The following is a 22,348-nucleotide window of genomic DNA, read 5'->3' on the forward strand; positions in this document are numbered from 1 at the left end:
TTCCCCTTCTCTCTGATGGATAGCAACCTACATTCCTCCTGCCAAGACCCTCGGCAAACCGGGCCCAACCTCCTCTCCCCCGCCAGACTATTTTATCGATAAAATTGTCATCTTTATTGTGAAAAGAGGTAATAGAATAGCCCACACTTTTCAATGTATTGTTTTCATTTCTTTGGAGTTATTATAAGAAATACACACCGATATATGCAGAAGTGGAACAATGCACTCAATGTTTCCTAACATCCAAGCATCCAAGGATACTGTCCTATAATATAGATATATATTTATATAGATATATATTATATATTCCTCAAAACAACCAAAATGTGCTTTTGGTCACCCTGCCCCTAGAACCTTCATACATATACACCCATACAAATATCAAATGCATTCCATACCGATGGCTTATAAAGTTAGTCGGCCTGTTCAAACATTCAAACCTGTAGTAATGACATTTAGTACACAATACATATACATATGAGAGCATGGGGAACACAGCTTTCATGATACAGGTGTTTGAATAACCCCAGAAAAAGCACCCTCCCCCTATATATGAATATTATGATGCCTGCATATATATATCTACACAAAAAAGTGTAACACAATGTGCCCACCCCAAAGGGAATAACAATTCATGAAAATGTGTCCAACTCAGGTGGTAAAATAATCAATTTAATCAACTCACTCTTTTAGATCTGCTAAATGACAAATAATGTAATGTAATGTAGATCCAATTATGAACACTTCAATCATACAAGTCACCTTGATTGAACGGTTCATATTTTTCATGGATCTAAAGGAGTGAGTTGATTAAATTGATTATTTTACCACCTGAGTTGGAGACATTTTCATGAATTGTTATTCCCTTTGTGGCAGGCAGCTCGTTGTGGTACACTTATTTTGTGTTTGAATGCTCTTTGATCTCATACTTATATATGTATGAAAATATCAGAATCATACAGGACCCTCAGGAATGACCTGCAGGTGATGGTTTGTTCGTCAACGTTATAATAACCCTGAACACCCCCTCTGAGTTGTTTAACTGGATGGATCTCCATTTGCAACTGAAATGTTGTAGGATGAGCTTCAAAGAGATGTCGTTGTATTTTCAGTTATTTTGTATTTCTGATCCCACAATCCTGAGTGAGGTTTGAGCAATTCAGTGCATTGACATCATTGTTCTAATCTGAAAAAAGCTCCCAAATGAATGAAACTTACTGATGATATTCTTGGGCTTCTCTCCTTGAGAAAGTCTGAGATACAGGCATGTGTGGGTAGCTGGCCTTTTGATTAATATATATATATATATATATATATATATATATTTCAAATTGGCAGTAAAAGATGGGAAACGCAAAGCAGAGCAATTCAAATAGAAAAAGTGATGCAATTGGCGATTATTTCCTGTTCCTCTCATATTTAAATCATTACATGGTTTCCACAGTATGATTATTTTCTGCTCAAAACGGAGATGTTATCAGTTAAGGTCCCTGGCCGTTTCCGTAACAGTGGGATTGATATGACCCTTACTCATATTTCTCCCACTTTTTCCTATAATAATTCATACCTCCATCATGTACTCAATATAACACACATGAGAATAAGGCCAGGAAGAGAAACCAAGTGCAGTGCAATACATTAGCCTCTGGGTCAGGGATCAGGCTCAGTTACATGTTTGAGTGTTTAGCCGAACCAAGACTTGCTTTCTCCACCATCTCTGCCAGTTAAAAACAGCTACAGATATATTAGTAAGATAAATTATCCCAGAACTCTGAATGTAAGGTGTGGTCCTTGAACCTATTCAACATGCGCTGGTGATGTGGAAAGCAGGACACTGGGCCCCTAAGGTGTAAAATGCTTGTGGAGTGAAGCCCTCAGAGGCCCTCGAGTCTTTCAGCGCGTTCTCTCGCTCTCCGCCTGTGAATTCCCTGGCGCTCTGGCCTGGCCTGAGATGAGCCACCTGGACTGGGCTGGGTTTGATCCCTTGAAAAACCATTGGAAAAACATCACTGTACTGGGGCCTCTCCAATACAAACTGAGTGCAACCCCGACCCCCTCTCTCCTTGCCTTCAATTTGTTTTTTGTTTTCTTTACAAAGCTTTTCTGTTTGCGGGTTCTCCCAGCACTATGAACTGATTAGCTGGACCACAACTTTCTGTTTATAGGTTCTGTACAGGTTGATGCCTGTGATGACTAGTTATAGAGACAGATAGATGATAGATGGGTAGACAGATAAACAGACAAGACAGACAGAAATCCCTTTAGCTCATCATTGTTGGTTTTGTGTTTATGGGAATAATGATAAATACTATCATAACCTATTCAAGTCCCATTCCCCCGCCGCCTCAAACGCAGGCCTTGATGTCGGGGACCGCTGACAAAATTAGCTTTATTGGAACCGAACCGCCTCGTTAGCGAAGGAAGACTAATGGCAAGCCGATGTGTTTGGAGCGCGATGTCTGCGGTCGAGCGCTCGAGAGCCACTGGCAGGGCAGGCACAGAGCAACGTGTTAAAATGCGGTCTGAGATTAATCAACACATTTCTCTCACTCGCAGCTTTAATGTGGCTCAGGCACACACTTTCTCCAAATAATCCTCGCCGCGCTGCCTTTTAAAGCTCTCCAAGTCCTCTGTACGCAAAAGCACTTGAAGTAGATGGTATTGTTGGACAACGCTCCTTGCCATAACGCATTTAATCAACAACTTACAAATCTTTGTCGGCAACATGCATCTTTATTTGAAGATTTATAGCTCCCCCTTTGCCAAATCACATGAATTTGTCTTGACAAATGAGGGCGGGACCAAACCAAATGGCCCCAGGGAAAATGGAGTGGTCCTTGCCTGTGTGTCACAAGGTCATTTCCTAGCCGAACGCTAATGTGCAGGATGTAGGGCTTTTGCCAGGTAACGTGGATTGAGAAGTGGCCCTTTTAACCCTTGAAAAACAATGCCATCTACTATGCTTTATTTAAGCCAACTCTTTCAGCCAAGAAAGAAAACAAACAAAACTTGGTCTTTAATTTAGACCCTTAAAGTTTCATGGAAAGCCAAACCTTTCATACATGGAAAATAAGTAACCTATGCACAGAGAAAGGTGGTATGTCTATCAGTCGCAAACCATGAAGCCTTGATTAATTTGCCACTTCACTAGTTGTAAGAACCCCAACACAGTTTGTTTGGCATCAGAATGGGTTGTGTTATTTTTGGCGCACGTCCGTAAATTAATTCTACACTGTTCGCTTTGAGCAAACACCTAATAAACATTAAAGTCAACCCCTATTAGTGTAGGCCAGCTAACTATGAAAGGAGTGGTAGAAAAAGTTTGGAAGTTGGCCTGCAGCACACGAGAACATTACCATGCCTATACCCCACATGACCTTCAGTTCTTAAAATGCATACATTAGGACAAGGAGGCATAGACCTTGCAATTGAATATCTGCAGACTGCACAGCCAAGACAGTTGTGGCCAGAATATTGACTGGCAGTTTCATTTAATTAGTGCCATTTGCTAGGACAGTGGCACACATTGGCTTGCTGCCTCTTGTACAGGGAGGAGTTACCTTTAGGTGTTGGGGTCCCTGGGGTTACCCTGGTATTTGGGTGCAAACTGTTAGAGGGCAGAATTTTAAGAGCATTTAAATCCCAAGCAACTCACAGACCCTATAGGATTGACATCACCTCTTCTGGTCTAGGTCAGGGTGGTGGTCCCTTTGGTGCAGACACCCCCTACTCTTGGGGGTAGGGGGTCCCAGTGCCTTCTCCTTCCATCTGGGGGGCATCAGCACACCAAGTACAACCTTTTGCAAAGACAGTAGCGCCCCCTTTGCCAATTGCCACAGTTCTTTACAGAATCTATACGTGAAGCAGCTATTAGGCTCGGAGGCGAGAGACTTACAGGCGAGAGTTAACCTCAGGGTACTCAGTCTGGACAAAGACCACCTCACTGGTAAACTGAATCCACAGCCTCGGGTTCAGTCCCATTATAGTGGGTTGTTTAGCTGGAGGACAAGAGAGCAGTGTATTAATATATACGTTAATTGAATTCTTGCCTGCATCCTAAAATCTGTGGCATGGGTTCAAGACAACGACAGCAAGCAATACAGCACTGGAAAAACTCAAACAGGTCAGTTAGACCTTACAATTGTGTGTCTAAAAATCTCAAGCACATAGGCATCCCTCTGGGGCTCCCATGTCCTCCAGTCTCAGGGGATGTGTCCCACCAGGTCTTCTGCTCCATCTGTATCCGACAACAGTTTAGTTGTTGGTGGAAGTGTTGTGTTGGGTGGCAATCCTAATAACTTCTCTTCATTAGGTTATAGGAATGAATAAACCCTGCTTTGTACTAGTATGTTATAAGTCAGCCATCGGATTGGCTGATTGACCAAGCAATGAGAACTGCATTCTTATGCCCAAATTATTCTAAACAATTGGGTTTAAATCAGATACAGTGGCCCCACCAGTCCCCTGGGCCTACCTCCAAACCTGAACCTGGCAGAAGATCACACAGCCAGCGTGAGTCTGTGATGGGGAATGCATACACAAAAATAACAAAACCCCACTGGATCTGTATTGTGGAAAGGGTGCAGTAAAACCCCTGAATGTGTGAATTCTGAATTGTACTCAAGTTATATTGAGATTACGGTTGCATCATTTTAACTATCTATCAAGATGTTCAGCTATCGAAGCAAATACTAAATTATTTCATGGACTGTTATGCCTCCTTGTTTAATATAAATGTTACAGGTAAAAGTAGGACATTTTATAATAATAATAGGGGAAAGGATTTAGTTTAAAAAAATCTATAGTTCTGATGGAAAGAGACATTCTGATTTGTTGTTTCCATAGAAAACTAGATTTTTTCTAAATGTATTATTGAATTACAAGATAAATGTACATGTACTGTATTATCTTACCAAAACATTACTTCTATAGCTTTGAAATGAGCCAATACGTGTAGCAAATTCCCTGAGTAAATGTTTTGGGAAAAAATAATACAACAAATTCACGTAGATCAGGCTTTCTCTTCAAACAAACCCATCAATGGCGATGTATTCAATCTAAGTTGCTTTTCTCAGTTCAGTCCATGGCGATTTCTCTCCCCCTGCTGGCCACTGGAGGACTACATTGCACACCTGTTTTCCTGCACAGATCATTAATTAAGACTACATTGTGGAAAAAAAATGTTAGTTTGAATGCATTAAATATTGCATTGAATCGGGGTGGAAACACATATGCATACCCTTGCCTTTGCGTTGCAATGAATTAACCTTATTAAATTGTCCCTGAAAGCTGACAGAAAAGAAAAGTGTGCGCAATTACCAAATTTTGCTGGAAAAGATTGATTCATCCATTTACAAAGCTGACATCTTCAAGTCCATGAATTAACTTTCATTAGATGCTCATTAAATGAACACAGCTTCAGGACTGTGGAGAAACTGAATTTGTCAAGCATTTTCTTTTTGTTAATAATACTCAATGCTTTCCCAAATGTGTATAGCACTTAAAACAAAACACAGAAACACATTACAATTGGCTATAGTGGATCATTTCAGGATTGGTCCGAGCATTACATTTCAGTTGTTGTGCACTACTATATAAACATTTTAAGTACATGTTTGAACATTAATCAAGCTTAAGGTTCAGAAAGCATTCCCAGCACTATTGTGGCCTTAATTATATCAGGTCACATTTACACTGATCAGCCATTATGACCTGACAGGTGAAGTGAATAACACTGATAATCTCGTTATCATGGCACCTGTCAGTGGGTGGGATATATTAGGCAGCAAGTGAACATTTTGTTCTCAAAGTTGATGTGTCAGAAGCAGGAAAAAAGGGGCGTAAGGATCTGAGCGACTTTGACAAGGGGCAAATTGTGATGGCTAGACGACTGGGTCAGAGCATCTCCAAAACTGCAGCTCTTGTGGGGTGTTCCCGGTCTGCTGTGGTCAGTACCTATCAAAAGTGTCCAAGGAAGGAAAAGCGGTGAACCGGCGACAGGGTCATGGGCGGCCAAGGCTCATTGATGCACGTGGGGAGCGAAGGCTGGCCCGTGTGGTCCAATCCAACAGACGAGCTACTGTAGCTCAAATTGCTGAAAAAGTGAATGCTGGTTCTGATAAAAAGGTGTCAGAACACACAGTGCATCGCAGTTTGTTGCGTATGGGGCTGCGTAGCCGCAGACCAGTCAGGGTGCCCATGCTGACCCCTGTCCACTGCCGAAAGTGCCTACAATGGGCACGTGAGGATCAGAACTGGACCACGGAGCAATGGAAGAAGGTGGCCTGGTCTGATGAATCACGAGTTCAAGGTGTTGACTTGGCCTCCAAATTCCCCAGATCTCAATCCAATCGAGCATCTGTGGGATGTGCTGGACAAACAAGTCCGATCCATGGAGGCCCCACCTCGCAACTTACAGGACTTAAAGGATCTGCTGCTAACGTCTTGGTGATACCACAGCACACCTTCAGAGGTCTAGTGGAGTCCATGCCTCGACGGGTCAGGGCTGTTTTGGCGGCAAAAGGGGGGACCTACACAATATTAGGCAGGTGGACATAATGTTATGGCTGATCGGTGTATACTGCACTGATATTTGAAAGGAAAGGCACATCTCAAATGTCAGTAAACCCAGAGAAAACCCACACCCGACCTTGAAAGTTAAATTGAATGAGACATGTACTGTGTAGCTGCCAAAGGCATTTCTCAACAGTCTGAACCCTGACCATAAAGCGAGGGGAAGAAGATAGAAGCCATGATATTGAGGTTTAACAACCAAAGCTTAATTGGATCCCATGTAAATTCTTATATCTTACACTTATCTATGACCAAGCAGTGTAATAACAGGGAGGGGCAGATGTGACCCAGGTTACAGCCTCGTGTGAGAGCTTTGGTGATCTCTGTACAGTTAGTAAAGTGGAATATTGTTCTGTTGTTCAGTGTTAAAATGAAAATGCATATTGCTTTAGTGGTAGAAATCTCAGGTTTGCAGCTGGGCGTTGTTCGGGGCAGAGGTTCGGGTTTGTGCTGGTGGGATTATTTATTTGCCTTTGATAAGCATCACACCGTGAGAAGCCATTGATCATAGTATGACATCTGTAACATCTGGATTGTTGTGCAATTGTTTAAACATTTGAAGCTAATGTGTGGATTATATTAAAGATAAGGATTTAGAAAACATTGTGGTAAGCAGTAGGGGTTGTGAACTCTAGTCATTGGGAGACAAATGTTATCTGTGATTCAGCTGGTCTATGTAAAAATGGTAATAACCCAAACCTCAGCTTAAGTGAAGTGTCAATTCACTGGGAACTCTTCCCCCAATATTAACAAAATTAATTTCATTCATTTAATCTTACTCATAAACTTGAACATCAGCCAATATTATCATCTTTAACCTCCCAGATGTATCCTTAATACCATCACTACTTGTATCAGTAATTAAAGCTAGCTATAAACTATAAGCAAATCTCACAGCAAATCTTAAACTTAAACACCAGCCGGTACGATGATTATTTAAAGAGTTAGAAGTGACAGATGTGAGGTACATGCCATCAGTTAAAACATGCTCCTTGTGGGGGCTGTTGATGGGGATTGATGCACTGTGGGCTAACCTCGTCACTCTGTTAGATGACATGGGCTGTTGTTTAAGGGTGTAGGGTTGCAGCCGGGCTGGGCTCCGCGCTGATGACGGAGTTGTCGTTAGTGTAAGTGTTCGCCTGTAATTATTTCAACACTGACAGATGTTTAGTCTTAGCATCGCATTTGGATTGTTGACAAGCCATATTTAAGTATTTTAAAGTCACATTCTGGAAAATAATTAGGTTTAGCGTTCAGTTTACTTTCACAATCCTCCTCGGGCTCAAGTCCAGGGCCAGACTCTGCCCCAGGCACAGATGTGTGGTTCTCAGGATGGATGTGCGAGTGTCAGGGTCATGCTCGGTCTCCGGCACAGATGTGGCGAAGCAAAAGTGGTAAACTAAAGTGAGGAAGATTGATGCCTGGTTTGAGATGGCACAATTTTGGAGATGAAGGGATAGGCTATGAGGCTCATCTGAATCCTAAGCCTTGTAGAGGACTTTGAGGTCAAGCCCTCCACAGAAATCAAGGGATTTACACTCTTCACTTGCTTCAGTCAACTGGAATCGGTGCTCAACCAACCGGAAGTGTGTCATGAGTAAACAGACTTGAGGTGAAGTGAGAAGGGATTCTGCTTTATGGGACTATTTGCATTTCAGTGGGTCTTTGCATATTCCAAACTAAAAGCGATTCCATTTGTATCTGAAATCATGGGAAAGCTGCAAGAACATTTTGAAGGCATTATAAATACTGTTAAAGCGTGTCACCTCTAGTCATCAGAGGCCTGCACATTGAGACCTGCACGTCACATGCATTCCACGCCAATCAAAATCACTTGCTGATGATCTGCCCAGCCATAGAAGTATGAACTTTAATAACGCTGTGGCCAGTGTTTAAGTTGCAGTTGTATAAACTGTACTCTTCATGTCACCTGGGATTATGGCCTCTGCTTAATTAATGACAACTGAACAACTGAACCTCAAAGTGGTCTCCTCAGTTGATGCTGTTTTGTTTCCTGTCTCTAATTAAACTTGAACTACAATAATGTCAATGGTTTAGAAAGTGTTGCAATTTTATAGCATTCACGATACTAACAAGTCGGACATGAATCGTTCTAATAATAATATCCAATGTTAAGGCATCAATAACTTAATTTGCAGGGGACTGATTGTAGCATTCTCTCCTTACACTTGAATGCCAAAATATTAAGAAACACAGGCATCAGCTGTAGTTAGATGTAGTTGGGACAAGCTTGCACTACAAAATTAATAATAATCCGTTTCAGTAAATTGATAAGTAGATTAAATTATCTTCAGAGATATTGGAGTATTTTCAATTTCCTCAATGATGGGATACAGATTTTGTTTTTCTTATAAACCAAAGCCAGAATAGAATCGCAGCTGCCCATGAAAATACAGAAGTAAAATCTGTATTAGACTTTTCTGCCCTCTGGTGGATTACATGAATTACTACATGTTTTTGGTTAAAGTAAAAAAATATGTATAGGCTATATATTTTTAATTATAATTGATTTATATTAAATCAGGCCTTCATGTAAAGGAATTGTGTCCATTTTACAAAACAAGAAATCCCTTTCAATAGAAGTCGGACCTTTTCCATTGCAGTGTGCAGTCTGCAGTTCGGGCTGTCGAAGCTACAATGGCTTTTACAACAAAGTGAATATAGTAAAATACAAATTGCATTATGCATATTATTTATTAATACGATATATTTTACGGACAGCTGTCATTGACAGGCGTAGTGCTGCACCCACGCATTGTCTATTTTCTGGATTTGTTTGTCCTTTCATTTACAGTTGTACAGTAGGAGACATTGCTGATCCTCACAAAGTAAGTGCTCATCGTCCATGCTGTCGGTTATGCATACATCGAGGCGTGTTCCCACATGGCCTTACATTCATTCTCATTAGTCACTTTCTTCCCAGTTGCGAGGAAATAAAAGATAATTTCTATTAAATGCGTCGCTTGCCGGCCATGTGTCTGCATCTTCAATGTCGAGGGGTGAAGGAAACAACCAACAATGGATCCATTAGGCACAAGCCAATGGTAATAATGTCTGTATATAAGCAGGTGCGTGAGTATAGGAGTAGCAGAGGCACACCGGAGCTCCAGGAAGCATGTCTGTGATCACGGTGCTGCTGGCCAACACCGTCACAGTGTCTCTGCTCTTCACTTTAACACTTGCTTTCTTCTTCTGCCTTCTTTTCAGACCTTCTAAAGCACGTGCATACCAGTGTCCCCCCCGGCCCGGCGGCCTGGCCTGTCATCGGGAACCTCAATGCTCTGGACTGGGAGAAAGTGCCGGAAACTCTGTGTCAGGCGAGTTACCGGCTGGGAGAGAAGGGTGGATATCACTAGTGACTCTGAGCTCGTTTGTTCCGAAATAAGTAGAGGCCGAAACGAGAGGCAGCTAATTACAATACAGGCTAATATATAAGGATGTGAAAATGTGTGGTGCAATATTTTGATATATTTTTTAGACTTCCTCAATAGGTGTAGAGGAGCTGAGTCCTGGCTCTACAGCTTGTTAACAGTACTTGCATCAATATGGAAGAAAAAAAATGACTGGAAGGTTTGGTCTAATTATTAATAATGGCTGATGGAGAATAATTGTGGTAATAATGATGTAGGTTAAGAATAAAACGCCCATCAATAAATTAAATTACAAACAAGAATATATTTCTTTACTGAAACATTAGCTTGTGGTGTAGAACAGTCACTCGGTGAGTGGTATCAATTGGGATGGAGCTTAAGTCCCAACTGAATATAAAAATGGAGTATTTCCAGTGTTTTTCTATTGCACTGGATGACAGCACTGATATGAAGGACACTGCGCAACTTCTTATCTTTGTGAGGTTAATAATGGACACTTTTGAAATAACGGAGGAGTTCCTTGCCATGGAATCATTAAAAGGGACAACAACAGGAGAGGATCTGTTCAGTAACATTTCTGCTCATCTCCAGAGACTTAATTTATCATGGCATGAACTGGAAAACGTCAACACCGACAGCTCTCCAAATCTTACCAGGAGAAATGTGGGGCTTTTGAAAAGAATAGAGGACAGAGTGAGAGAAGACGCACCGAACTCAGAGGTAATATTCGAGCGTGATGACTTGCTTTAATCACTCATCTGTCCGTTGGTTAAGTCTGGGGAACGTGTTCCGGTGAGTCTGGGAGTTGTGAGAGGAAATCATAACCTTTTTGCACAGTGTGGGCAAGGCTGATGATTTTCCCGAGCTGTGGGATGAAAGCTGGCTGTGCCACTTTGCATTTGGAGTGGACATTCTGGGACATTTAAACGACCTCAGTGTGAAGCTACAGGGAAACGATGTATTTATGCACAAGCTGTACAACTATGTAAAAGCATTCAGAGCCAAACTTGTGCTATTCACCAGGCAGGATAGTGACATGATATTTATTCACTTTCCAACACGGGCAGTTTTGAATGTGTGCGCACAGTGTGCAGTGAAATACAGCGCTATTCTCTCTCCTTCTGCTAAAAATGTAGGAGTCCCCCTCGATCCTGCGCTCTCCTACACCCAGCACATCACCACGCTGACACGCACCTGTAGATTCTTCCTGAACAACATACGCCGGATCCGTCCCTTCCTCACCGACTACTCGACTCGTCCAGTCACTGGTCCTCTCCCGCCTGGACTACTGCAACTCCCTCCTGGCCGGCCTGCCTGCATCTACTACCCGCCGCTCCAGCTCATCCAGAACTCTGCGGCTCGTCTGGTGTCTCTCTGCCCCGATTCGCACACGCTACCCCACTGCTCCGCTCCCTCCACTGGCTCCCGATAGCGGCACACATTCAGTTCAAGACACTGACCCTCACCTACTGCTGTCTCGACCACACTGCACCAAGCTAGCTTCAGTCACTCGTCTCTCCATACATCCCCTCCAGACCACTGCGCTCCTCCAGTGCCAGAAGACTAACTCTGCCTCCTCTCCACTCTCCTTCCTCCAGAGCCGCTGCTTCTCATCCCTGAACCCTAAATGGTGGAACGACCTGCCCACCGAAGTCAAAACCGCAGAGTCCTTGACCTCCTTCCGGCGCTTACTCAAGACACATCTCTTCCGACAGCACTTGTAATATTAGTCCTCTATCCCTGCTAGATAGCACTTCACAGTTTTTATTATGCTTCTCGCATTCTTGATTGTTTTCCTCCTTGCTCCCTTTCCCGTAGCAGCACTTAGCACTTAGCTTTCACCGTCCAGGATGTAGGACGTCACTTACTGTACTTGTGTAAATTGTAAATTGGAATTTGTAAAATGTATTATTTTGAATTGCTGTTTTAGGAAAATTGAATTTGTAATGATCGATGCCTTGTACTTCACTGTATTTTTGCACTTTGTTTGCACTTATGTTGTAATTCGCCCTGGATAAGGGCATCTGCCAAGAAATAAAAATAATAATAATAATAATAATAATAATATTCTGAGACATGGCTGCAGAGTTTTCAAGGCGATTCTTTGACTCCATGAAGACTGAGGACTCACTGGAGCAACTATGAGAGAGCGCCACCTAACAGCAGCTTGAGCTTATCGATCTCCAGTGCGACACTACGCTGAGGGATAAGTTTGACACGGCCACTCCACCCGAGTTTTACGCATCATTAAATGAGACCCAGTTCCCACACACGCGGCAGCTGGCAACCTTCTCTGTGATGAACTACAGTAAATCCAAACACAGATCTCGGTTAAGTGATGAACATTCGGGCTCTATAGGCTACTGTGGATCTCAACAACAAAAATGGTACCTGACTTTGATAAACTTGCAAAGCAGGCTGGTCAGCTTCACTGTTCACACTAACTTGCGTAGTCAGGGCTTCTCAATGCTTGTTGTAAAACTTTACTTTATATATGTATATTCCCACATTGCACTGTCCATATGTGCCTGTTACAGAAAATGCACTAGTGGTGATATGGAAGAAAGTCACACTCAATGTGTTTGTCTCATAAAGCCTTAATGGTAATCTAATGAATGTGCTTTGAAATGTGCTGTTGTTCAGATTGTTTGTTGAATTGATTGAATTATTTAAATTACTATGCTCAAGCTTGGAAAAAATAAATTACATTGTTTGGAAGAGTTGGCTATTTGACAGTCACAGGTAATAAAGGAACCAGACTGTAAATTTGAACTTAGATGCACTATGGTAAAATATATCACTTGATAAATTGTTACTACATGTGTGTGGCCCACCGACTGTTCTTCAAGACCCATTGTGGCCCCTTACACAAAAAGTATGCCCACCCCTGCTCTACAATATATTTTGCTTTGAAGGCTACATATATGGTAAGTATGGCGATATATTTTGAAATACATTTGTCAAAACACATTTTCGTAAGGGGGTGCTTATGTAAATATTATAACATTGTCCTCAAGTTTTTATTTTGTATTATTAAAATTGCTTTAGAGAGACTGTCACACAGGGGAAAACATTGAAAATATAAAAACTGGAGGACCCCCTACCCTGCTGGTTTTTGTTCCAACCGAGCTCTCAATTACTTAATTGAACCTTAATTAAGAACATCAAGTTGACAATTGAGAGGAGCCCATTCGCCCCATCGTGCATGTTTGGTGTCCATTGATAACTAAGTGATCCAAGGATCCTATCCAGTCTGTTTTTGAACGTTCAAAAATTAGGGAAAAATTAGGTAGACTGCACAGTGCATTGTGGGATCTGTATTTCAGACACTTTTATAATCACATTTTAGACATAACCAGCCAAATACTAGCTCATTTGTTAAGACTTAAAAGCTAAACATACTGTGTATGCAAAAGCATGACTTCCTACACTAATGTATAAACATTGACAGTGTGTCTATTAAGGTTTCAGGGTATAACTATATATATATATATATATATATATATATATATATATAATAAAATGAGGGAGACACAGACACTGTACAGACACGTGTCTGGTTGCCATGCCATGGTAAAGTACACTGCAACTATGACGTCATAATTCGACTGTGCATCAGTCTTTCCATAAGTTGTCATAACTCGTCATAACTAGCTGACATTGCTGACAGACGGCGAGCGGATATCATTCATATTGCACTAAACAATTCAAGAGGAACTAAAGATGTTCCGTTTTATGAATAAGAAGAAGCAGAAAAATATTATCGGAAAGATACACAAAGCTGCCGCCAGGGGGAATCTGTCGCAGTTGAAAAAACTTGGAAAGAAGCATGGCTTCAATATGCTGGACGAACATAACAGGTAAGAAATGTATTATTATTATTATTATTAATAATAATATTACTCGAATAAAATGACTGCTTTATAGAGGAAGCTCCTGCCTTTTTAACACATGTATCATACACTGAATAACTGATAATCGAAAGTTATTCTGGGGGCACATTATTGCCGAAGATCTAGATTAATGTTGTTTAAAAAATAAAAACCTATTTATAGACCAGATGATTTAGGTTGCTCTCCAGCACATAACCGTATCAGCGTGCATTATTATTATGCATGTATATGCTGCTCACTGTACACACCTGCCAACCCTGGACATTGTGTTTTTGAGTGGGACGCTCAGCGGCCTAAGACACTTACACTGCCCAACCTGTCCCCCAGAAAACCATACACTATGCATATAACAACTGCTTTATTACTCTGTTTTTACCTTAACTGCTGTCCTGGTATCGGGCTGGTGCTCCCTGATAAGCTTTCTCTCAATATAAAGTGCAAGTAGAGTATTAATACATAAAAACAGAGCCTCTGTAGCTACCCGAAAACGTAAGTATATGTAGCTCATTGCTGTTTACTCAACACAAAAAGACAACATTTAATGAATAAATAGAGTGCAGTCACTGAATAATACCACAAATAATGCAGTTTGTTCTAGCTGACCTGCAGAAATGACTCGCCTGAAGGCCGGGGCCATGGGCTGCAAATCACACAACATAAGCAGTGAAACTAATCAAAGTCATTCCGCGGTGCCGTGTTTGTGTTCAGTGTGTGTGATAGTCCTTGTACACACGTAATTACGGCTCGGCAGTAGTATGTGCATGTATACGTGCAATTAAGGTTAATTGGGTGTCCTGCGATGTCGCGCAGTGCTGTTTGAGGGACAGGACAGTAATGGAGACGAGAGCTGGTGCTGAACTGTCACCTGTCGAGGACGGAGCTCATCTCTCGGCTCTGTAATGACGCGCAGCCGCCGAGTTTGACTCGAGTAGCGACTCGACCTGCGCGCTCTCGACTCGTGTCTTGGGCCTCGGGCTGCACGCCTCACACGCACACAGCAGGCCCTGCGCTGCTCATCGAGCCGCACTTCCTAATGGTTTGATCGGTTGCCAGATTTACGGCAAGCGACTAATTGCTTCATAATGCATGAACAATGAGATGCTGTATTTCACGGGTAACCTTGAATAAACCTTCAGACAAAACGCCGTGCTCGTCGCATCGACACTGACGTCAGAGTCGAGCGACAGGGGGCGGCGTCTCGCCTGCCAGCCCGGAGAGTGACGCGCGATGTTCACAATCCTCCATATTTATACTGTAGCCTGGATTGGCTCTGCTCGGTGTTTAATCGGTCTTTTAATAACGGCAGGTGTGCAGAACTTCAGCCCGATTTTTGCGTGTTTTGTTGTTACGATGCGTACAGGTAGGCAGGTCTGCGAGTCTCAGTGTAGACTCTTACCAATGCAAGCATTGATGCGCAGCCATTCCTGTCAGTTTGTTTATTTCTTTCCTTCTCCAGTGTTTTCTTCAGGGATAAAATAGTGATGTGGTGGCCATATGTGTGTCTATGGTCTATTATGAACTCGGCAGGGCTTAGATACAGACTTTGCACTATGAATTAACATCTCTCTATATTATTATTATTGTTATTATTATTACTACTACTGCTGCAGTGAGAACACAGACAGGGTTTTAATTGCTGTCTCTGTCTCCAGAACACCCCTGCACCTGGCCTGCGTCTCTGGACAGGAGGAGGTCGTCGCTTTCCTGGCCGAGCGGAAGGCAGAGTTGGATCTGTGCGATGACCAGCACAGCACTGCACTGATGAAGGTAAAGCCCAGCGTCTGCGTGTCTGTCTCATCAGTACTGCACTCCCTCCCTTTCTAAATAGTTTTTTTCCCTAGTTTCTTATTTTTAAACAAAGACAATCAAACCACCCAGCTTCTGATCCACGAAGAGTGTCCAGTGGGATCGATGGTAACGCAGCGTGTCTTTGGGGTTTGTGTTGCAGGCGGTGCAGTGTGGGCAGCAGGGCTGCGTGGCGGCGCTCCTGAAACACGGAGCCGACCCCAACGTGATGGACGTGGACGGGAACACGGCCCTCCATTTCGCTGCCCTCGTCCCGTCTGTCGCTCTGGCTGCCCAGCTAGTGCGACACGGGGCAGACATTGAGGCCAGGAATAAGGTACGGCTTCATAGCTCCGGATTGTGTGCCTTATGGCATGTAACATGTAAAATGAATACACAAACATATACACTCACCTAAAGGATTATTAGGAACACCTGTTCAATTTGTCATTAATGCAATTATCTAACCAACCAATCACATGGCAGTTGCTTCAATGCATTTAGGGGTGTGGTCCTGGTCAAGACAATCCCCTGAACTCCAAACTGAATGTCTGAATGGGAAAGAAAGGTGATTTAAGCAATTTTGAGCGTGGCATGGTTGTTGGTGCCAGACGGGCCGGTCTGAGTATTTCACAATCTGCTCAGTTACTGGGATTTTCACGCACAACCATTTCTAGGGTTTACAAAGAGTGGTGTGAAAAGGGAAAAACATCCAGTATGCGGCAGTCCTGTGGGCGAAAATGCCTTGTTGATGCTAGAGGTCACAGGAGAATGGGCCGACTGATTCAAGCTGATAGAAGAGCAACTTTGACTGAAATAACCACTCGTTACAACCGAGGTATGCAGCAAAGCATTTGTGAAACCACAACACGTACAACCTTGAGGCGGATGGGCTACAACAGCAGAAGACCCCACCGGGTACCACTCATCTCCACTACAAATAGGAAGAAGAGGCTACAATTTGCACAAGCTCACCAAAATTGGACAGTTGAAGACTGGAAAAATGTTGCCTGGTCTGATGAGTCTCGATTTCTGTTGAGACATTCAGATGGTAGAGTCAGAATTTGGCGTAAACAGAATGAGAACATGGATCCATCATGCCTTGTTACCACTGTGCAGGCTGGTGGTGGTGGTGTAATGGTGTGGGGGATGTTTTCTTGGCACACTTTAGGCCCCTTAGTGCCATTTGGGCATCGTTTAAATGCCACGGCCTACCTGAGCATTGTTTCTGACCATCTCCATCCCTTTATGACCACCATGTACCCATCCTCTGATGGCTACTTCCAGCAGGATAATGCACCATGTCACAAAGGTCGAATAATTTCAAATTGGTTTCTTGAACATGACAATGAGTTCACTGTACTAAACTGGCCCCCACAGTCACCAGATCTCAACCCAATAGAGCATCTTTGGGATGTGGTGGAACGGGAACTTCGTGCCCTGGATGTGCATCCCACAAATCTCCATCAACTGCAAGATGCTATCCTATCAATATGGGCCAACATTTCTAAAGAATGCTTTCAGCACCTTGTTGAATCAATTAAGGCAGTTCTGAAGGCGAAAGGGGGTCAAACACAGTATTAGTATGGTGTTCCTAATAATCCTTTAGGTGAGTGTATATAGTGAATATATAGTGAAAATGTGATGCAGAAATAGCGACTGTAATGGGTAGTTGAATGATGTGCTGTAAAGATGTTCTCCTCACTTTTAGGAAGGCTGCACCCCGCTGCTCCTGGCCACCGCGGAGAACCACATCCGCGTGGTCACCCTGCTGCACAAGAAAGGGGCCAAGATCAACGCCAGGGACAACTCAATGAGGTGGGCAGCGGTTTATTTCTCTGGACCACAGAATGACCTAGAAAAGCGACAGATCTGTGAGAGGGAGGGACGGGGAGTGTCTCCTCTGGATCGGACCGGATCACAGAGCACAGACACGGACCTGATGGCGGTTTAATGTCTCGACAGCTTGCAAGAGCACAGAATGAACAGTGTTTATATGAAACGGTTGAGTATTGTCCTGTAACAAGATGATCTGGCTTTTCTCAGGACGCCGCTGATGATAGCTGCCAGCAACGGCTTCCTGCCCTTGGTCTGCATCCTGTTGAGCTACGGTGCGGACGCATCGCTGGAGGACAGCAGTGGACACACTGCTGAGGTCCTCGCAGCGATGCATGGACACCACGGGTGAGACTGCTCTGCAGATCATCTATTATCAAGTAGTTTTGTGAATTGTTTTGCATTGTTGCATTGTTTTGTGAAAAAGTACTTTCCTTTAGATTCAGATGCAGCAGTGTTGATTCGCACACATGTAGAATACACATATGTATCTCTCGTTACAATATATGTAATAAAAGTTTTTCAAATGTATATTAGTCTTTATAAGAAATGCTCCTAATGAGAGGAATTTAAAACAATGATTCGAATTGTTCTGAAGAGCTTCACCAGGGACGAGGGGCTGTGTCACCTCACACTGACACTGAGTCGGACGAGTGACCGGGGTCTCCTCTCCAGTGCTGCGGCTCTGTGACTCTCACAGGAAGATAACGTGTCTGTTTAAGAGCCTGTTGCCTTTGCTTTCCAGCTGCTCAAATCGCATCATGACCTATGGGACCAAGAGCAGACCTGCGCAGACTCCGTCACACAGCAAGGGACAGGAGGCCAAGCTCCCTGGCAGCCTGAGCAGAGCATGGACGCTGGGAGGGGCAGCTCTCGACAGTGCCAGTGACCCCAGCATTGAAGACGCACAGGCATGGGATGAGGTAAACTCTTCTCTTCCCTCCTGTCTTGGTCCTGTCTGCTCGCTCTGTGGCTACAGGACATGATGTGGAAGTCGCAGCGACTCCCTGCTTCATTGTCCCGTGAATTACAACACAGACATGGCTGGCCTGCTCTCAGTCCGGTGCAGACATGGACCCAAAGTCCACATAATACTGTCAGCGTGCCAATGAGTCCTAATCCTGTAGATGTGTGTCTTTATCATCTACATTTTTAATGTCATTTGATCTGTCAGTCAGCTTAATCAATATTGTTCTGTAAATGATACGTACTGATCAGTTCAGTCTTTTTCTAGTTTCTGATCCTGCCGGGCAAACTGTAAAGGCACAGCTTCCGTCAGTGTGTCAGTCAAAGGTCTGCACATCCTCACTCAATCCACTCCTCACTGTCAGCTCTGTGCCTGTGAGAAGGCAGGCTGTGTCCCCCAGAAACACCAGCCCGTGTCCGAGTGTTGGCTGTGAACGTGGGAGCACTTGTGAATGCCAGACTTACCGTTCGTGTGTCTCTTGTGCTTTTCTATCATAAAGGTTGCGTCTCTGAAGCTGCAGCTGACCGTCTTGCAGAACAAGTGCCACCGGGTCACCCACTCCCTTGCAGAGAAGACCGCTCTCCTGGAGAGCGCGCAGCGAGAGAGAGACCAAGCCCAGGCACACCTGCAGGCCCTGCTGCGAGAGGTGATGGAGCCACGGCACGAGACCTCAGTTCCAGAGGAGAGTCTGGCAGAGAGACTGGCCCGGGCACAGTTGGAGAACCAGCTCCTGCGCCAGCAGCTGGCAGCAGCTCAGAAACAGGGCCTGGTGCACGAGAAGGCCCTGGCCGAGGAGCAGGAGCGGTTCAGAGACAGTCTGGCCAAGATGAAGGCCGACTGTGACAACTATGTCCAGAATGTGGAAGACTGCAACCAGGCCCTCCTCAGCAAGAACCGGAAGCTGCGGGCCCTTCTCGCCAAGCAGCAGAGCAAGGAGTCGGAGAGAGAGGTAGGCGTCCCGCTCTCGTTTTCTATATCACCTGTGACTGGGAGTAGAAACTCTTCATACCTGGAGATTGAAGGGAAGGACACTGAGCTGCAAGTGTCTGACACATCTGTAGAAGGCTTTATTTTCCAGGCTTAATTGTTAAAAATGTTCTGGGACAGATCAGCATAGAAACAATTGTGTAATCATGTGGTTGTCTCTGCACATACTGTTGCTTTGACAGCGGACAATTTCTTGTATGTTTCCTATATTTCTCCATTCTTTATCATGCTTTCACTTGGTTTTTGTTTACTGTGAACCGTGGTTTTCCAATGGCACAGCACTGCAGTGCTTTATAAAACAATCATAATGCCAATCCTGTGCGCAAGTTTACCAGTCAAGAGGACTCCATAGCACAGAGCGCGGACAGCTTCTGTGTCGTTTAAGAGTCTGGGCAGTAAAGATGAATTCTCGACAGAAAGAAAAGTGCTGTTAGGTGTCATAGTGAACTGCTCTGGTGTGCGGCGCTGCTGTGCGGGTTCCTGGGGCTCAGATACAGGAAGCAGAGGGCCGCACATCCAGACCGAGCTGCGCAACCTCAGGCAGAAGTCTTGCCTTTATAAATGTGTCAGGTAAGCAGCAATTACAGGTAGAAGGTAAAAAAAAGATTGAATAGATTCTGATATGTACATGTAGCCGATATACACATGTATTATATTACAGGTGCCATGTAAGACTCTGCCTCGGAGGAAGGCATGGGCAGAGGAGGAGGGCCTCTCCTCGGAAGGTAAAGCGACTGACCACAGCGAAGTTAAGTCTCCTGTTAAAATGATGCAGACAGAGAAAAAGAAAACCAATTACACTGACCAGCAAACGAGCGCGGCGAGCAGAACTCAAGGTGGAGGCGGTTCTGTGCAGCAGACAAAGCCGTGTGCGACACAGACCGCACGTCTCCCCAGAGAGCAGGCGGCCATCGGCGTCGTGCGCGGCAGCTGTCACCAGGGCCACGAGCGCTTTGGGCACAACAGCGGGAAGCAGTGTGTGCCCAACAGCTTCTGTTCAGTAATATACAGCGAAGTGAAGAGCCCCGAGAAGTGGGATAGTGCTGACCTGGACGCTATCCTGCAGCGCGGGAACAAGCTGTACTCCAAGCTGCAGAGCACTGCTGCAGTGAAAAACACGTATACATTAGTTACTGAACTTCCAGGTCAGCTGAAAGTGTTTGGCACCAGCTGCACCACATCGATGGGCGAGTCGGTGGCCGGGCTGCTGGGCGGTCCCAGTGACAGTGCTTTATCTGGGATAGTGTTGTCCCTGGGCGACGCTCTGCAGACAACGCTGACTGAGTTCAGAGCTTGTCTCGTCACGTTTGCAGGATCGACGTTTGCCGTGATACGTGGAAGCAGGGCATTCCACGTGTTCGACTCTCATTCGAGAAATGAGAACGGCATGCAAATCCCAGACGGAACCTGTGTGCTGATCACAAAGAACAGCATACAGGAGGTGACGCAGCACTGTGTCAAACTGGCTGAGTCCCTGAACGCAAATAAGCTCAGCCAGTTTGAGATCACTGGACTGAATGTTCATGTAATCTAAAAAACCACCGGAGGATTCGTCTATTGATGACCGAATCTTTAAATTATTTTGGGTTACAAACTTCCAAAGCTGTGACTGAGAATCGCTGGAGATTCATACGTTTACAGCAGAATGTTTTTGGTCTAATTTGAAATTAATTGCTCACTGGGTAGTTCAAATTGTCATCATCATACGAACTGGAACACAATTAGAAAGGGCCGCCCGGAATAGGTTCATTGTAATTTAATTGTTGTTGGCGTCCGTCAGCCGTCTTCTATGAGGCGCCGTTAGGGACATTATCACTGAAAAACACTTGCGCTCTCAACACTGAAAACGAGACCACATAGGTGACGTCAAAATATCAGTACTCCCGCGCAGCATTATTGCATATTAAGTGAAAGTGGAAACTAACATGTGTAATACAGATTAAGCGCAAAGGGCTGGTTTGTCACGCATTTGCATTCTATACATATGTATGGCTATGTACTGTAGCCTATGTATATACAATTAATAGAGTTGTATAAATGGGTTGTTAGGCTATAGATTAAAAGCCAGCTGAAGCACAAGCCAATCCAAGCTTGTGTCATAAATATACATTTTACTATGATTATGGCGCGGTCTAGTCTGGACTTTGGCGGAGGTGGTGTGGCATTTATAGCCTGGATAGGATCCTTGGATCACTCGGTTATTAATGGACACCAAACGAGCACGATGGGGCGAATGGCCTCCTCTCGATTGGACACTGTCTGATGCTCTTACGTTCTATTTGATTTAATAAAAATGTTGGCACATTTCTGTGGACTCATGCTTAACTTTGTGTTAACTTTTGTATTATCACTCTTTACTATTATTATTAAGCCTTAAGTTATATAAAGGGATACTACTACAGTATTTTGGCATTTAGACAGATTTCCTACTCAAACAGATATTAGTCAGCTTTTGAAAGTTAGCAATTGCGACAATTGGCTTCCATTGTGCTATGCTAATGTAATGAAAAATTTAAATGAGCTCAAACTGGACACACAGACCTAAAATTGTATCCAATTTGTAATCAATAGTAAAGAGTGATAATACAAAAGTTAACACAAAGTTAAGCATGAGTCCACAGAAATGTGCCAACATTTTTATTAAATCAAATAGAACGTAAGAGCATAAGAAAGTGTCCAATCGAGAGGAGGCCATTCGCCCCATCGTGCTCGTTTGGTGTCCATTAATAACCGAGTGATCCAAGGATCCTATCCAGGCTATAAATGCCACACCACCTCCGCCAAAGTCCAGACTAGACCGCGCCATAATCATAGTGAAATGTATATTTATGACACAAGCTTGGATTGGCTTGTGCTTCAGCTGGCTTTTAATATATAGCCTAACAACACATTTATACAACTCTATTAATTGTATA

The 22,348-nt window shown here is 43.8% G+C and overlaps 1 protein-coding gene across 1 annotated transcript; it reads left to right on the forward strand.

Moving 5' to 3' along the window:
* Nucleotides 1-13,482: 13,482 nt before the first annotated feature.
* Nucleotides 13,483-21,229, forward strand: LOC136758407 (POTE ankyrin domain family member B-like). The gene is made up of 8 exons (XM_066712715.1): nucleotides 13,483-13,825; nucleotides 15,511-15,625; nucleotides 15,807-15,980; nucleotides 17,355-17,461; nucleotides 17,690-17,827; nucleotides 18,225-18,402; nucleotides 18,946-19,395; nucleotides 20,095-21,229. The coding sequence occupies exons 1-8, from the start codon at nucleotides 13,689-13,691 to the stop codon at nucleotides 20,965-20,967; spliced, it is 2,172 nt and encodes a 723-aa protein (XP_066568812.1). The 5' UTR covers nucleotides 13,483-13,688; the 3' UTR covers nucleotides 20,968-21,229.
* Nucleotides 21,230-22,348: the final 1,119 nt, after the last annotated feature.

Source organism: Amia ocellicauda, chromosome 9 (genome assembly GCF_036373705.1).
Source record: "Amia ocellicauda isolate fAmiCal2 chromosome 9, fAmiCal2.hap1, whole genome shotgun sequence".
Taxonomy (NCBI): domain Eukaryota; kingdom Metazoa; phylum Chordata; class Actinopteri; order Amiiformes; family Amiidae; genus Amia; species Amia ocellicauda.

What these genes read in the sequence shown, in the direction of transcription:
- LOC136758407 (XM_066712715.1), top strand. Translation starts at nt 13,689, where the DNA reads ATGTTCCGTTTTATGAATAAGAAGAAGCAGAAAAATATTATCGGAAAG. An exon ending in ACAGCACTGCACTGATGAAG is followed by an intron (nt 15,626 to 15,806) that starts GTAAAGCCCAGC and finishes TTTGTGTTGCAG; the next exon opens with GCGGTGCAGTGTGGGCAGCA. An exon ending in GCAAGGAGTCGGAGAGAGAG is followed by an intron (nt 19,396 to 20,094) that starts GTAGGCGTCCCG and finishes ATTATATTACAG; the next exon opens with GTGCCATGTAAGACTCTGCC.